We start from the raw sequence: 18,320 nt of genomic DNA on the forward strand, positions 1-18,320 counted from the left end.
TGGAAAGGGTAATCTGGATCTTTATTCTGGATGGTTCTGAACTTTTGGGCTGGCCAAGAAGTTGAGTGTCTAGTGTTCTCTGAAAGACAGGCTCTTCTACAGGTATCGGATTGGGCCCTCAGAGGTGGAGAATGCACTGATGGAGCATCCTGCTGTAATTGAGACAGCTGTAATCAGCAGCCCAGACCCTGTCCGAAAAGAGGTGACATGGGAGCACTAGCCTATGGCTGCAGGGGTAGGAGGTGGGGTGTGCAACTTTTGGAGACGTGGGCACATGGCTTGGTGGTTAAGATTTGATGAAATCTATGGGCTGGAAAGCCCTACCACTTACTACCTGTGTGACCTTGGGAAAGTTACTCAGCCTTTTTGAGCCTCAGTTTCCATCTGTAAGATGAAGTGTTATTGTGAGAATGAAATGTGTTAATATTTGTAAAGTGCTTGCAACAAAGCTTGGCGCACCATATAAGGACTATTATTATGAGGCCACAGCTATTTCATTCTGCTGGTTGCCATTTGAATCCCAATTTGATTCCTGACTAGAACAGAGGAGGGATTTGAGCCAAGGGATAGAGCCCCTAAGCCATGGGGTTTACGAGAACATAAGGAAGAAGACCCCTTTGATGTTACGGTTATAGAAACAGGCCCAGATGGAGTCTAACAGACTTGGTATATGTGTAGAGAAAAGTAAGGTACAGAGGTGGGGGGGGTCAATGTCCAAGTCCATTTTGATAGGGTACAAGTTGAACATCATATCTCTGGCAGATATGTGTCATATCACCCATGGAAATCATAGGAGCCACTAGACAAGGGAAGCCCAAACGGGATCCTCTACTGAAAATCCCTCTGTGCCAAGCACTGAGCTATGGCTTGCTATATATGATTTCATTTTATTTCCCATGAATTAATTATGACAATTGGGTTATCCTTTAATAGAGGTACAAACTACAGTCTTTGTTTTTTGCTCTTCTAAGTTTCTCCCTGTCACTCTCTGTTATCCCTAGGTTATGAAGTGAGGGTACTTTTTAATTTATAGTCCTGCCTACCCATCCAATAAGCCACTTGAAAGAGAACTGGAACCTTAGGTATTGTTAACCCTATTTGTTCCCTTTCCTTTGCTCAAATATCTGGAGGCACAGTTGAGGGGATATAAAGGTGGTAGATTTGGTAGGAAGCCTTAACTCTACTTCTGTATTATTCCAGGATATGGCAACACACTGATCCTTTCTCTCTTGGCCCTCATCCTCCCGGTAGGTGGTGAAGGCATTTGTAGTTCTGGCCCCACAGTTTCTGTTCCACAACCTGGACCAGCTCACCAAGGAGCTACAGCAGCATGTGAAGTCAGTAACAGCCCCATACAAGTACCCAAGGAAGGTGAGGCCTCCGAGCTCCCATGCTCCCCTCACTTGAGGAACAAGAGATATTTCTCTTCTTGTATTTATCTTTTTCAGGCTGTGGGTAATGCCTATAATGCCAAAGTTCTGCCTGACTCTAACCAAGCAAGTCCCAAAAGACCATCCAATAGCTGTTTAGATGCGTGAAAATTGGCCTCAGGCTTGCTGAGCTTGCTTTGAATTGAAAGTTGAGGGCTCCCATGGGAACAAGTTCTGGCCAATACCCCATCAAATTCCTACTCTCTGCACTGGCGTCTTGCTGTTTGTTCAGGATTCTTTCACTTGTCAGAAACAGAAATCCAACATGAACTGTATCGCTCACACAATTGAAAAGTGCAGGGACGGGGGCATCTTTAGTTGTGGCTGGTACCAGACATTCAAATGATATAATCAGGGATGGTTCTTTCACCTCTTGACTCTCTTTCTTTCTGTACTGGCTTCATTTCTTAAAATTTTCCTCCTTTGTACTGGCTACCAGCAGCTCCAAACATAGGTTTTTAGCAGTTTAGCAAATCACAGTTATAAAAGAGCATCTTTCCCCGCAAGGCATCAGCAAGTCTTCAGGTTGATGCTCATTGGACCAATTTAGGTCATGGGCCCATCATTAAATAATCCCTATAACTAGGGTGAGGGAACACTTTGATTGGCCAGTTCTGGGTCATGTGATCACCTCTGAAACAAGTTCAGGAATGATGGAGAGAAAACTGCTATACCCATGATATGGATGGAGGGAGAGAAGGGTGGCTTCCCATAGGAATATGGAAGTGCTCTTACCAGAAAAGGCAGAAAGTATATAATCCACTGTACCTGTTTTCATTCTGAGACAGGGAACTAAGGCATGGGAGTGGACACTGAAGGGGGACCCAGTTTTTGGAGGTAGGTAGGAGCTTGCCCCAGGGAAAAGAGAAAAAAATGTTTTTGAGTCTCTGGTAGAGATGAGAGCAACTATATTAAACTTAAAGCTACTGAGATGTATACCTAACGTAGAAGCTCACCAATGCTTTGTCAGCATAGGTTAATTGTTGCAAGTGGATTTTCCAAGAAACAGACTAGATTAACATATAAGAGGTTTGTTAGGGAGTTCTTCTGGATCAATGTCTGGAGAAAGAAAGAGAAGGGAAGAGAAGGGTGCAGGATTGGGCAGAAGGTGAAGATGCACTGTGATATTATTATGTCACTGAGGGCCTCAGGCAACCCCATGGGGAGTTCTGCAGGCAGAACAACCTTTCTGAGATCCGGAGCTGCAGGTGAGGTTGGGAGAGTGCTGTATAGTTCCATGTAGATCAGGAGTGGATGTAGGCTGTGCTGGAATGGGGATGTGGCCCTGGGAGAGGCAGCTCTCCTTTGGCTGCAGCAGTCCCCAGGGAGATCTGGCAGTGAGAGCTGGGAGGGTTAAATCATTCTTGCAGGGGAATCTAGCAGCCCATCAAAGATTCCACCACATAGACTTTCAGCCTCAAACTCATAGTAAGGCAGTCAGTACAGCACAATCTATAGAATAAGGCAGTTGCATTCAAAATTGATCTCTAGGGATCCCTGGGTGGCGCAGCGGTTTGGCGCCTGCCTTTGGCCCGGGGCGCGATCCTGGAGACCTGGGATCGAGTCCCACATCGGGCTCCCGGTGCTTGGAGCCTGCTTCTCCCTCTGCGTGTGTCTCTGCCTCTCTCTCTCTCTCCGTGTGACTATCATGAATAAATAAATTTAAAAAAAAAAGAAAAAAAATGTTAAAAAAAAAAAACAAAATTGATCTCTATCACTTACTCAACAATCTCTCTATGCTTCGTTTTCCTTGTCTGTGAAATGGGGACAATAGTGTTACTCCTTTCCAGGTTGTTAATAAGAAGAATTAATATTTGTAAGACATAGGCACTCAGAAAATTAGCGCATAATAAGCATTTAATAAGTATTTTTAAGGGGAATTAGAAATCTAATAACACCCAATATATTATGAATTTTGAATTGTAACTGAATATTTTGGAGGATCCAGTGGATCCACAATATAATGTTATATTACTCAGTAGATGTGTCTCTTTTTAAAAGTCTCTTCTCTAAAATGCTTTGGGCAGGATTCTTTGATCTCTTCCCTCCTTCCTAGGACCAAACCCTTCCTAGATCTCCCCTGTGGCTTCTCTTTACCCTGCATCTATAGCCTTTACCTTCTACCCAGTTCTGCCTTATAGTGCTAAAGCATCCAGACACCACAGGAAATGAATAGGTGTAGCTGTGTTTCAATAAAACCTCATTTACAAACATAGGAGGAGGGCTGGATTTTGCCCTCAGGCTATAGTCTATGAATCCCTGCTCCATCCCATTGTGATTTTACCAAACCCCTCCCTCAACAAAGTCAGTCTTGCCTATGTAAGACCCCCACATCAACTTTTAAGAAGATAACTTTTTCCATATTAGTATTGGTATCCCTATTTTTATTACTTTTATCAAACTCACAACCATCTGACTCCTGGACCAATGCCCTGGCAAGCTGAGCCTTGTAATAAGGAAGTCTCTGTGAACTGTCTTCATCATCCATATCTTAGGATTCAGGAATATTAGAGATGGAGGGGTCCTCGACTTCAAACATTTTTCCCCACAGATATAAAAAATGAGATTGGAGAGATCTTATAGTTCTGCCAACAGGAAATGACTGAGCTGGAATTCAAAGTCAAGTCTCCTAGCTCTTAAATATTTACTGTCTGTAGTCCAGGTTAATAACCACAGCTAATATTTTGAGTGTTTACCATGCCAAAAACTTAGCTTGCCTAATTTCATTTTTTCCTCACAATAACCCAACAAAGTTGCTACTATCCTACAGTTAACTCAGTGGGAAAATTGTCTCAGGAAAGTCAAGTGACCTGTCCAAAGCCAGGGAGGCAGTAGAGGAAAGACCATAGGCCTTTCCTATGGTGATGTCAAAGCTCAGGTGTTTGAGGACTGCATAGTGTCACATTTGCTGTGCTGCTTCTCTTCTGTCCTAGGGTATGTTAGACACCATTGGCTGGACCTTTATGTACCATTCCAGCCATTGTCTTCTTGCCTTTGTCCCAGAACACTTTCTGAAGCTTCTTATTGCTCAGGGGCTGCCCTGGGAGTGTTCCAATCTCAGTCTTCACTCACCTGGAGCCTCCAGCCTCAAGAGCTTCTTCTCACCCTATAGCAGTTCTTCTGAAAAATCTACCCCTACTCGGGTCACAGATGGCCCACACTAGGCTAACTTTTCCCAACAGGTGGAGTTTGTTTCTGAGCTGCCCAAGACTAACACGGGGAAAATCCAGCGGAAGAAGCTTCGAGACAAAGAGTGGAAGACATCCAGGCAAGCTGAGGCCCAGTGAGACCTACATGGGCATCCCTTTGGGCCCTACACTTCTTACTTCCATTTCCCTTTGGACTTTCTGTTTTCCTCTAGGGATAGAAGATTCCTTATGACAAGACAACTTATTTCTGTCTTTCCCTGGTTATTAGCACAAAATCTTACTGTATTAGATGTTGAAAGAAGAAAGGGGAGGGGGAATAAAAGAGAGGAAAAAAGAGAGGAAGAGAGAAAAAGGAAAGAAAAATTAGAGAAAGAATGAAACAGTAAAAGAAAGCAATTAGGAAAGAAAAAGAGGGAAGGCAGGAAGAGGGGCATGGTGGGATAGAGGAAAGAGAATTGGAAGAAGGCAGAGAAAGAGAAGAAGGAAGGGAGGGAAGAAGGGAGGAAATAAAAAAGCTTGATAAAAATAGTAAGAGAGAGAAAAAAACCCCAAGATTTTGACAAATAACCTAGTGTCCTTTATATAATGCTGAAATATAACTCAAGATTGGCTAAAAAAAATAGTAAGAGACTGATAAAAATGATTTATCTCATGGAGAAGTGAGGGCAACTAATAATTATTCTCACAAGTAGATGGACAGTGGCAGAGTCCAGCAGAATCCTAGATCTTAGGAAGAAAATGAAAAGTCAACGCACTTCATCTTACCCCTGGACAGACCTCCTTACAGACAGGCTTGCGCCTGTGGTTAGGACATTGGAGGCCTCCTCAGGTCACCTCAAACCTCAGGACACACATGACCAGAGGAGGGGAATATCCACTATTGAGTAATTTCCATATGCCAGACACTGTCCTAAGCATTTTATAAATACTATCATGTTTTACCTCTGTGTGGCATCTACAAACTTTGGCACATAGGTGTGAGAAGACTATAGGAACCTCAAAAAAGTGTCCCTTCCCCATGGCTCATGTTTGTGGTAGTATCTACTCTTCCTAGAATCAAGTAATTGTTGGGCCAGTGGGATCAAGGGGGATCAGGAGGCACCAACTAAATGGCGGCAGACCCTCCATCTTGTTACCCTCCCCTCAGAACTTTCCCACCACCAGCAGACCGCCCAAGGACACATCATCAGGTGGAGACAGGACCTATGCAGGAAACCTGAACCACACCTTACCCAAACCCCATACAAGGGCATAAGCAGTTATCACCCCATACAGACACAACTCCCTACCCCTCTCCCCTTAAAAGCTCACATGTACTCCCTTTGGGCGCGCCTTCCCTGGCCCATGACTCCCCACTCTCTCCCTCTCCTGTGGGCCATGGAACCTTGCCTGAGAGCACGTCTCATTAAAAGCTTGCCTCAACCAACTTTTGCCTGGCCTCTCTATTTCATTTCACTACCAATTGGATTAAACCTGACATTTGGTGCCGAAACCCAGGAGGAGATCAAGGCCGCACTCTGGTGGGGAACCTCTCTCCTCTCATCACCAGGACCTTGTCTGAACCCAATGCCTTGGATTGGGCCGTTCCCCCAATTCTGTGCCCCTGTCCAGGTGGTACTGCCTGAAGCCACAGCCACACCAGGGCAACTCCACTGAGCCACCGGGTGGCTTTCCATTGGTCCCTAGAGATCAGGAGACATCCTCATCCTCACGGTGACCTGTTTCTATCCGTGACCCTGAGCTGCAAATGGGGACACCTGTTTTCAGTGTCTGGGTTAACTGGCAGGAATCGTGGGAACTGCCCAATCCAAATTTGACCCAAAACTACCTTGGGTTGTCTACTGGCCAATTTTGAAACTCTGGAGTTCTCACAGGAACTCAGAAAATGCCGACTTACCAGACCCTTACAGATCTGAACAACCTTTGTCAGCGCCAGGGTAAATGGCCTCAGGTCCCTTACATTCAGGCTTTTTGGAACCTCTGCTCTCGCCCTTCCCTCTGTTCCACTGCACAAATCCTTCTGGCATGGGTGCCACCTTCTTCTACCCCCAAAACAAAAGCCCCTGATTCCTATCTTCCTTCCCCCCTCTTGGAACCTCTTGAGGGTCCCCCAGTCAGGAGAATCCCTACCCCTCCTCCTCCCTACTCGAAACCTTCTGCCCCCCCCCCTTTCCCTCTGCATCCCAAACACCCTTACCTATCCCTGACCCTCAACCTTCACTTCTTGCCTCCCCTCCAGGCTCTACCCATACAAGATCTCACAGGGTCTCTTCCTCCCCTGACCTACTCTGTCCCTTACCAGAGGTGGTGGGTGCAGAGGGCATTGTACGTGTTCACGTCCCATTTTCACTCCAAGATCTTTCCCAAATCTAGAAACAGCTGGGTTCTTACTCTGTTAACCCAGGAAACTATATCAAGGAATTCCAATATTTGGCCCAGGCATATGGCTTGACTTGGCATGATTTGCATGTTGTCCAGACCACCAGCCTTACAATGGAGGAGAGGGAACAAACATATTCAGGCTGTTGTCCAAGAACACTCAGACCAGGTCCATTTGACCATGCCACTAGCCGGTGGGTGCTCAGGCAGTTCCTGCTGGGGATCCTGGATGGGATTATCAGACTGGCCAAGATGGCCACTGCCGCCGCCACCGCATGATCCATTTTCTTATTGCTGGCATGTGGGCGGCCTCTAACAAGGCTATCAACTATGATAAACTCTGGGAAGTTGCTCAGAACCCAGATGAAAACCCTGCAGTTTTCCTTAATAAGCTCACTGAGGCCTCAACCCAGTACACTGGCTTGGACCCAGCCTCCCCAGAAAAGCAGAAATGAGCAGTCTTTTTCCTCCCTAGCTGGGGCTACTGTCTTGGCGACCCATTTTTATCTCTCAGTCCTCCCCTGATATCATAAAAAAATTTTAAAGGTCAAGGAGGGTCTTCAAACTCCCATTTCTGACCTGGTGAAAATGGCATTTTTTTAAATTTATTTTTTATTGGTGTCCAATTTACTAACACACAGAATAACCCCCAGTGCCCGTCACCCATTCACTCCCACCCCCCTCCCTTCTCCCCTTCCACCACCCCTAGTTCGTTTCCCAGAGTTAGCAGTCTTTACATTCTGTCTCCCTTTCTGATATTTCCCACACATTTAAAGTCTTTAACACCCGAGAGGAAGCTGTTGAACTTAAGAGGCAGGCTAGACTCCAGCAAAAGGTCCAACTCCAAACCCAAGCCGCCTTGGTAGCAGCCCTGGTGGGCTCTGGAAGCCAACAGAAAGGGGAAATCAACTACACCCCGCCTGGGGCTTGCTTCAAATGCAGAACTGAGGGACACTGGGCCCATCAATCTCCCAATCCCAAGGAGCCAACATGGCCATGCCCTCAATGCAAGATGATGGGCCACTGGAAATCCGACTGCCCCAGTCTTGGAGGATCCTCGGCACCTCCACGAGGTGGAAACCCTGAGCCGGTAAGTCCAGTCTTCCAACTACTCAGATTGGATGATGACTGATGGGGCCCAGACTCGGACACCTCCCCTAACCCAGGCTAAGCCCAGGGTCATGCTCCAGGTAGTGGGTAAGTCCATCTTTTTCCTGTTGGACACGGGGTGACCTACTCTATCTTGCCTTCCTACTCGGGTGCCAGTTTCCCCTCTCCAATAGCGGCGGTGGGAATTGATGGCACCTCCTCCGTTCCACAAACTACCCCACTCCTCTCTTGCAGCCTGGATGAGTTCCCCTTCTCACATTCCTTCCTTATAATTCCTTCCTGCCCCGCTCCTCTCCTCGGCCAGCCAGGATATCCTACACAAACTCAAGTCCACCATTCATCTTTCTCCCTCACCGTTTCTGCTCACCTCATCTTACCCTTAATCTCTCCTGATCCCTCCCCACCACCCCATCTCCCTTTACACGTTAACCCCCAAGTCTGGGAAACCTCTAAACCAATTGTGGCCACTCATGACCCCCTCCCCCAGTAAAAATCCAGTTAAAAGATCAAACCTTCGGAATTCCTGGGTGGCGCAGCGGTTTGGCGCCTGCCTTTGGCCCAGGGTGCGATCCTGGAGACCCGGGATCGAATCCCTCGTCGGGCTTCCGGTGCATGGAGCCTGCTTCTCCCTCTGCCTATGTCTCTGCCTCTCTCTCGCTCTGTGTGTGACTATCATAAATAAATAAATTTAAAAAAAAAAGATCAAACCTCCTTTCCTTCTCATCCCCAATTTCCAATTTTGGAAACTCACCAACGGGGTCTTAAACCTATTAATTTGTCCCACTGCTTTAGCTGTGCTGCCTTGGGCAAAGCCCCCGGTAGCCGTTCTGCTCCCTAATCATTTAACTGCACCAACCCTACACCCACACCTCCGGGACCTTCTCCTTCTCTCCACAACATTTCCTTATTCACCGACCCTCTCAACCACCAATTTCCTTTCTGTTATTCCACCCCTAACTCTTCCCTCTGCAATGTCACCCTTTCAAATGTTACCTCTCATCACGCCCCTATTGGCAGTTGCTTAGGTGCAATGGCACCCTTTCTAAGTCTCTCAATACCTCTGCCTCTCTCTGTTTGCCTGTCTCCTTGGTTCCATGATTAACTATCTATAGTCAGGCAGAATTAGCCCTCCTTGCCAGGGCCCCCAAAAGCAGAAACGAGTGGTCTTTTTCCCACTAGTTATCGGGGTCTCCCTGGCCTCAACCCTGGTGGCCACGGACTGGGGACGAGGGCCTTACTCCACTCTGTATATTCCACCAGGGACCTATCTGAAAGGCTTCAAATGGCCATCGAGGCCTCGGCAGAGTCTCCGGCTTCCCTACAACACCAGGTAACATCAGTGGCTCAAGTTGAGCTCCAAAACTGACAGCCTTGGACCTCCTCACCACAGACAAGGGCGGAACCTGCATGTCTCTCAACGAAGAATGCTGTTACTACATCAGTGAAACAGGTGTAATTGAGGCCAATCTCCACACCCTTGCCAAAGTTCGTGAGTCTCTCAAACCCGGTACCACCGGGGCGGTCCAACTACACCCCAATGGTGGCAGACCCCACTAACTGCATGGCTCCTCCCCCTCCTAAGCCCATTCCTAATCATCAGCATATTATTAACAGTGGCCCCTTGTGTTCTCCGATTTATCCAGGAACGAGTTTGAGAAATGTCTCGAGTATCTGTCAATCAACTCCTCCTACACCCGTACTCCCACTTGCCCACTTCTGAGGGACCCCAGGATGCCCCCTACTCAGCAGGAAGTAGCCAGATCTGAACCAATGCCCTATAACCACAAAAGGATCGGAATGTTGGACCGGTGGGATCAAGGGGGATCAGAAGGCACCAACAAAATGGCGGCAGACCCTCCATCTTGTTACCCTCCCCTCAGAACTTTCCCACCACCAGCAGACCGCCCAAGGACACATCATCAGGTGGAGACAGGACCTATGCAAGAAACCTGAACCACACCTTACCCAAACCCCATATAAGGGCATAAGCAGTTATCACCCCATACAGACACAACCCCTTACCCCTCCCCCTTAAAAGCTCACATGTACTCCCTTTGGGTATGACTTCCCTGGCCCACGACTCCCCGCTCTCTCCCTCCCCTGTGGGCCACAGAACCTCCCCCAAGAGCGCGTCCCATTAATAGCTTGCCTCAACCAACGTTTGCTTGGCCTATTTCATTTCACTACCAATCGGATTAAACCTGACAGTAATAAAATCATTTTTAAGTCAAGAGCATGGGGATTGTGTTTGGAGAAAGTAAAGAAGTGGGGAGTGGCATTGAATGATGAATCACAGAATCCATTCCTGAGGGCTTTGGGCTTCATTTCCAATGAAGGGATGGAGGATGAACTTTCCTAGCAGGTACAAGTGAGCTGGAGAAGAAAGCAAAGGATCTCTGAGGGTCTAGGCTCTTCTCTGTCAGAATACTTAGTAATAATAGCAACAACAGTATTAAGAATATCAATCACTTATCAAGTCCTTACCAAGTGTCAGGCACTATGCCAAACAAATACATATGGTGGTTAATGTTCATAGTCACCCCTTGATTCTGGTAGTATTATTTTTTTCCATTTTCCAGAAGAGAACGCAAAGACTTGGAGACATTAAGTGATACTACCCAAAGCCATGTAGCTGGTAAATGACATTTACAGGTTCAAAATCTAGACCCATTTGCCTACAACACCTATGTATCCTTTCCTCTTGCTTGCCTTCTCTTCCAGCCCCTGACAAAGCACTTCTCTTGAAGCCATCTTAAAATGCCCACTAGAATGTGGACATCCTGTGATATACTTCTCCTGGGTAGTATATGGGGCTCTGAATGACACCAGAGTTTTATGTTCATCCTAGCAGAGAAACACAGTCTGCTAACCAAATAGCAAAACTATGTCTTTCTCTGTCTGAATTTATCTACATTTAGAGGAGCATCATTTAATTGACAGCTTCCAAAAATTTAAAATCTAACAAATTGTTCATTTTGACATTTTCAGTACTATTTATCATTTTTAATCATGTCTCCCACTGACCACACACTCACAGTCTCCTTATCTTCTCTAGGTTCATAAATGATTGATGATGGGAAGGTTATACAGCTTGTATAAAGTAATCATAATATTTCTCCAGTCCTTTTCACAAAGATTGGCTTCCTGTGACTATCATGAAATCACTGAATATAGTCTTTTTCAGGATGAGATAAAGATAGACCACCTCATCCTTCCTATTCTTATTTAATAAAAGCCTGTAAGATATCCCAGTAACTCTAAGAACAAAGAGGTAAGGGTTTCCAAGTCCCAGCGGTCCAATATGAGATGTATATAACTTCCCTGGGCAATTATTAGCTCTAGGGGGATCCCAGACTAACCAATCTGTGTGTTTGTTTGTGTGTGTGTGTGTGTGTGTGTGTGTGTTGATGGCATAAGGTGTCCTAGGCTTATTGCCATTATTTGTAGATATAAGGAGGAACTTAGCTTAGGGAAAGTACACTCAGTATTTCAACATCAAGTTCAAGTTCTGAATGATAAAAGGAAGATCATTATAATACATGCATAAATGGTTTGGACTTCATCTGGATGGTAATGAGCTCAGTCAACAATGCATTTCTAAATTATTATCTTGGTAGCTGAAAAGTGAATACATTAGAGGTAAATTTGAGAAATTGTTTTTCCCTTTAATATTTATTTATTTACATAATCTTTATACCTAACATGGGGATCAAACTCATTCCCCCAAGATCGAGAGTCATATGCTCTTGTGATGAAGCCAGCCAAGTGCCCCAAATTTGAGAAATTCTTAGAAGAATTTCTTCTTGGAACTTGGTGACTTAGTGACTAAATAAGGCAAGTGGGGTTAAGGTAAAAGAGGCACTTAAGGATTATGTTTAGGTTTTTGATTAGTTACAGTTAGTAGGTGATTATAATACTTTCTGAGAGAAACAGGTTTGAGGTGGGAACATTGAATTCTGTCATGGTCATGTATGTATTTAGTAATCAGTTGGATATTTAATTTTGAACTCAAGGGAGAGGTCATGATTTTAAATGTAGTTTAGGAAATTATCCAGAGAAAGAGAAAGAATGAAATAGAAAGTTCCTAGAGAACAAGAGGAACTATTCACTGAAGATAGGTCCTTGGAGAACAAGGCTATCTAAAGAGAAGAAAGAGGATCTCATGGACAATATTGAGAGAGAAGACTCAGAAAAAGCAGGATGTGATAACAGAAAGAAGAGAGCAATAAAAGAGTTCATTGACATTGCCCAGAATGACCAAGAGTGAGAACTGAAAAGGATCCATTTATCTGACAGCAAGAACATTAGAGAACTTGTTTCCAGAAACAAAGAAACAACAGTTTCAATGAGTAAATAAGGGAAGAAAAATTAGCTGTGGATTATGACAAATAAAAAAGATGATAACAGCTAACGCAGTCTACTCTGTCCAATAAACATTAATTGGAAGGGGAAGAAACAAAAGAAAAGATACATAATCAAAGAAGCAACTTTCAAGGAAGGAAGGACTTGAGCAAGTGTGGTGAATATTGCTTTTCTCCTGTTGTTATGGCCTGAATTGTGTCCCCCAAATTTCATATGTTGACACCCTAACCTCCAGTACCTCAGAATGTGACTGTATTTGGAGATAAGGTGTTTAAAGAGGAAATTAAGTCAAAATGAGGTTATTAGAGTGGCATCTTCATCCAATCTGACTGGCATCATTAAAACGAGAACAGATTAGGACACACAGAAAAATACCAGGGGTGCATGCAGAGACAGATGACCAAGTGAAGAGGCAGCAAGAGAATGGTTATCTGCAAGCGAAGAAGACACCAACCCTGCCAGCACCATAATCTTGGACTTCCAGCCTCCAGAACTATAAGAAAATAAATGTCTGTTGTTTAAAACACCCAGTGTGTACAGTTTTGTTGCACAGCCCTAGCAGACTAATACACCCATTCAATGACCTTCCCCACAATCACCTCTATACCAGCTTTTTTACCAGGTTCTGCTAAAAGAACCCTGATTTTGTCCAAAACCAGAGTGAGCTCACCCTTTCCATTTCTCTTCCATTAAGTCAATTAGAAAGGCTCAGTTTGTGACTTCTATGTCTTCTGCTCCTTTGTGGTATGATAGATTTGTTTTCCAGCAAATATTCATCCTCTACTCACCCCTTCCCCCTTACACATCTGATGCAGGGAGGAATATGGTTCTCTGTTTGTTGAGTTGCACTTGGTCTGTGGCTTGCTTTGGCCAATAGAATGTTAATAGACATGATGCAAATAGAAGTTTTAAATGTCTTTATGGTGTTTGTCTTGATTTTATGTCTACTGTGGAAAGAGCCACTAGTCTGAGATTTGTGAGAGGGAATTGTGTGTTAAATAAATGTGCACACTGTTTGTTATGCAATATTATCATAGCAATAAATAACTGAGGAACCTTAATTTCCTTTTTTAACAAAAAGATAACAAGGCTGGTCTCACATATTTGGCAGGGTACTCTACTGGAAACAGGGTTTAATAACAGAAACAATTTTTGCTTTCACTGTATTCATTTTTAGTTTCTGCCCTGTAGTAAGTAAAATAATTACTTAATTATAGTAGTGGTACAGAGTTTCATTTGGATTGCTATGGGGGGTTTTCCTGTTTATTTAATATTTAAAGGAAATTCATGTAAAAGAGTATATTGAATAAATAACAATAGAGGTAATCATGCATGGTTATAACAAAAAAAAAGGAGAGAAGGAAGGGAGGGCGGAAAAGAAGGAAAGAAACAAAGCAAGAAAGAATGAAAGAAGGGAAAAGAAAAGAAGGTGAGGTATGGCTAAGTTTGAGAAACAGTAAGAAGAGGACAAAATTCCAGATGGAACCAGATTGGAAACCTAAAAGAAAAGGCAAGTACTGTCATCACAACCCAAAAGAAAGTATCTAAGAGGATCCATGGTGAAAGGAGCCAAATTTTTTTTCCTACTTAAAGAATATACTGATTTCACACAAATCTTAAGATAATTTGTTCCAACTCTCTGAAGAAAGTCCTTGGTATTTTGATAGGGATTGCATTAAATGTGTAAATTGCCCTGGGTAACATGGACATTTTCACAATATTAATTCTGCCAATCCACGAGCATGGAATATTTTTCCATCTCTTTGTGTTTTCCTCAATTTCTTCCAGAAGTGTTCTGTAGTTTTTAGGTTATAGATCCTTTGCTACTTTGGTTAGGTTTATTTCTAGGTATCTTATACTTTTGGGTGCAATTGTAAATGGGATTGACTCCTTAATTTCTCTTTCTTCAGTCTCATTGTTAGTGTATAGAAATGCCACTGACTTCTGGGCATTGATTTTGTATTCTGCCACACTGCCCAATTGCTGTATGAGTTCTAGCAATCTTGGGGTGGAATTTTTGGGTTTTCTTTTTTTTTTTTTAAACTTTTATTTATTTTTATTCTTTATTTATTTATTTATTATAGTCACACAGAGAGAGAGAGAGAGAGAGAGGCAGAGACAGAAGTAGGCTCCATGCACCGGGAGCGTTTTTGGGTTTTCTATGTACAGTATCATGTCATCTGCAAAGAGGGAGAGTTTGAATTCTTCTTTGCCAATATGAATGCCTTTTATTTCCTTTTGTTGTCTGACTGTTGAGGCTAGGACTTCTAGTAATATGCTGAATAGCAGTGGTGAGAGTGGACATCCCTGTCGTGTTCCTGATCTTAGGGGAAACGATTCCAGTGTTTCCTCATTGAGAAAGATATTTGCTGTGGGATTTTTGTAGATGGCTTTTAAGATGATGAGGAATGTTCCCTCTATCCCTACACTCTGAAGAGTTTTGATCAGGAATGGGTGCTGTATTTTGTCAAATGCTTTCTCTGCATCTATTGAGAGGATCATATGGTTCTTGTTTTTTTCTCTTGCTGATATGATCAATCACAATGATTGCTTTATGAGTGTTGAACCAGCCTTGCATCCCGGGGATAAATCCCACTTGGTCGTGGTGAATAATCTTCTTAACATATTGTTGGATCCTATGGGCTAGTCAGGGGAATATTAAAAAAGAAAACCATAGCTGGGGGCATCACAATGCCAGATTTCAGGTTGTACGACAAAGTGTGGTCATCAAGACAGTGTGGTGCTGGCACAAAAACAGACATATAGATCCATGGAACAGAATCCAGAGTCCCGAAGTGGATCCTCCACTTTATGGTCCACTAATATTCGACAAAGCAGGTGAGACTATCCACTGGAAAAGGACAATCTCTTCAATAAATGGTGATGGGAAAATTGGACAGCCACATGCAGAAGAATGAAACTAGACCATTCTCTTACACCATACACAAAGATAAATTCCAAATGGATGAACGTTCTTAATGTGAGACAAGATTCCATCAAAATCCTAGAGGAGAACACAGGCAACACCCTTTTTGAACTTGGCCACAGTAACTTCTTGCAAGATACATCCATGAAGGCAAGAAAAACAAAAGCAAAAATGAACTATTGAGACTTCATCAAGATAAGAAGCTTTTGCACAGCAAAAGAAACAGTCAACAAAACTCAAATACAACCTACAGAATGGGAGAAGATATTTGCAAATTACCTATCAGATAAAGGGCTAGTACCCAAGATATATAAAGAACTTATGAAACTCAACAGCAAAAAAAACAAACATTCCAATCATGAAATGGGCAAAAGACATGATCAGAAATCTCATAGAGGAAGACATAGACATGGCCAGCAAGCACATGAGAAAATGCTCCGCATCACTTGCCATCAGGGAAATACAAATCCAGACCACAATGAGATACCACCTCACACCAGTGAGAAAGGGGAAAATTAACAAAGCAGGAAACAACAAATGTTGGAGAGGATGTGGAGAAAGGGGAACCCTCTTGCACTATTAGTGGGAATGTGAACTGGTGCAGCCACTCTGGAAAACTGTGTGGAGGGTCCTCAAAGAGTTAAAAATAGACCTGCCCTATGACCCAGGAATTGCACTGCTGGGGATTTACCCCAAAGATACAGATGCAGTGAAATGCCGGGACACCTGCACCCTGATGTTTCTAGCAGGAATGTCCACAATAGCCAAACTGTGGAACGAGCCTCGGTGTCCATCGAAAGATGAATGGATAAAGAAGATGTGGTCTATGTATACAATGGAATATTACTCAGCTATTAGAAATGACAAATAACCACCATTTGGTTCGACGTGGATGGAACTGGAGGGTATCATGCTGAGTGAAATAAGTCAACAGAGAAGGACAAACATTATATGGTCTCATTCATTTGGGGAATATAAAAAATAGTGAAAGGGAATAAAGGGGAAAGGAGAAAAATGAGTGGGAAATATCAGAGAGGGAGACAGAACATGAGAGACTCCTAACTCTGGGAAACGAACTAGGGGTGGTGGAAGGGGAGGTGGGCGGGGGGTAGGGGTGACTGGGTGACGGGCACTGAGGGGGAGCACTTGATGGGATGAGCACTGAGTGTTATGCTATATATTGGCAAATTGAACTCCAATAAAAAAATAAATAGAATTAAAAAAAGAAATGTAAAGCTCAGCCAAATTTTGGGAAAAAAGAAAGAAGTAACCTCTTAATGTTATTTACCTTTCACTAAACCTTTAGTCTTCCAAGAGATCCAGTCCGCTACGGAAGGAGGGATAGAGGGGAAGAGTGAGCAGGAAGGGGGCATTGGCTCAGAAGAGCAGGAGTATTTGCAGAAACTAAGATCCAGCTTGTGGATGCAGTCATGGTTGTTGTTGTTGTTTGTCTGGCCATTCTTTTCTATCTGCTCATGGGTGTCATTCCATCTCCTATGTCCCTCTATGGTCTAGGTACTCTGAAAAGAAAAGGATCCTTGATTAATAGAAACAGACACCCCTGAGGCTGTGATCTGGATAAGGAGCCTATCCCACAATTAGTTTGGGAGATCCAGATATCCAAGCAAACCGTGCAGAGATATGAGACAATATGGTATCTGACAGCTATAATGCAGAATGGGCCTTACAGATGTTCTAAACGAAAGATTCACAGCAGCCCTACTCTATTTCAAAGGGGGAAAATGCTTTATTGATATAGTAAAAATCGAATGGAAATAGAAAAAAAGAGAAGGGAAAATCTATGCATAGATGAAGGCAATAGTAAGCAGTAAAGGAGAATAAGATGAATGCAAGGCAACTAGGAGGCTCAGTAGGCTGAGTATCCAACTCTTGTTTTTAGCTCAGATCATGATCTCAGGGCTTTGGGATCCTGCCCTGTGTCAGGCCCTGATCAGTGCAGAGTCTGCTTCAGATCCTCCCTTTCTCTCTCTCTCTCTCTCTCTCTCTCTTTCTCTCTCTCTCCTCTCAAATTAAATCTTTTTTTAAAAAAAGAATAAGACAAAGTTATATCAAAGTTAAATCAAATCAGGTACTTAAAACATCCAACCTCATTAGGTTGGAAAGCCCCATGGAGAGATCCAGGGTGGAATCTGGATTGAGAGGCCAGGGCAGAGCATTCTCCCTTCAGGTGAGACTTCTGAGAGACCATCTCCATAATGGCCATATTTATAGGGTAAATGATGGGGGCTGAAGTTCAACATTTGTTTGCCTATGGGCACTTTGGAGTAATCTGAATTTCTATATCATCATGTCTTTACATATTCAAGGAGACTGGGCTAGGTGTACTTGCCTCACCTCCCCTCCAGATTCCATTCTCGTGGGCAGGGAGTGGGGGAGTAGCTCTTTGCATTTCACACCAGAAGGGCCAATTCTGATCTGTGAGGCCAGCTAATGTCAACTAACCATGTTCCAAGGTCACTTATATAGCACTAGTCTCACAAATAATTTTCTTTAGCCCACCTGCATACATGCAGGTCTCTGACATATTTTGATGTTACTATCTCCACACAGTTTCCAGGACTACTGAGTCAGGGGAAGAGAGATCGAGGACTCACACCTGATCTTAAATGCCTTAGACCAGATATGACTTGTTTGCCTAGTGTTCACTGTCCAGACCTGGAATTCAGTGACCTCATTCTAACTAAAGAGAGTCATGAAAATGAAAAGAGAATGGAATCTTCAGAGAATTCCACCATCTTTACCATAGACCAGTTGTTACAGATGACCAAACTAAGGCACAAGGAGATAAGAAACCTGTTCAATGTTACAGAGCTGGTAACTGGTGAAAGCTAGACTGAATCCAGACTGCCTTCCCCAGAGTTGGTCTTCTTTGCCCACAGCACCAGTGTTACAGTACCATACAGGAGATCCACTGAGATCCACAGTGTGTCTTGTAGACTTTTC

The 18,320-nt window shown here is 43.7% G+C and overlaps 1 protein-coding gene and 1 long non-coding RNA gene across 6 annotated transcripts in view; one reads left to right on the forward strand and one right to left on the reverse strand.

Annotated features, from left to right (window-relative positions):
- Positions 1-6,005, forward strand: part of LOC144319086 (acyl-coenzyme A synthetase ACSM2A, mitochondrial-like) — a 29,395-nt gene extending 23,390 nt beyond the window's left edge. For all 4 annotated transcript variants that reach the window (XM_077906825.1, XM_077906826.1, XM_077906824.1 and 1 more), the window contains 3 exons: positions 103-202; positions 1,252-1,371; positions 4,613-6,005. In XM_077906825.1, the coding sequence (XP_077762951.1) occupies positions 103-202; positions 1,252-1,371; positions 4,613-4,717 (325 nt within the window). In that variant the 3' untranslated portion in view covers positions 4,718-6,005. The remainder of the gene's footprint in view (positions 1-102; positions 203-1,251; positions 1,372-4,612) is intronic.
- A 4,258-nt stretch (positions 6,006-10,263) lies between these two features.
- LOC144319089 (uncharacterized) lies at positions 10,264-18,039 on the reverse strand. 2 transcript variants are annotated; one of them, XR_013385001.1, is made up of 3 exons: positions 17,974-18,039; positions 16,645-16,876; positions 10,264-10,441 (listed from the first exon to the last, which is right to left on the reverse strand). It is a non-coding gene; the product is annotated as an uncharacterized LOC144319089 (long non-coding RNA). The 2 variants fall into 2 exon arrangements; XR_013385000.1 differs by having other exon boundaries at positions 17,877-18,014.
- Positions 18,040-18,320: the final 281 nt, after the last annotated feature.

This window comes from Canis aureus, chromosome 8 (genome assembly GCF_053574225.1).
Source record: "Canis aureus isolate CA01 chromosome 8, VMU_Caureus_v.1.0, whole genome shotgun sequence".
NCBI lineage: Eukaryota > Metazoa > Chordata > Mammalia > Carnivora > Canidae > Canis > Canis aureus.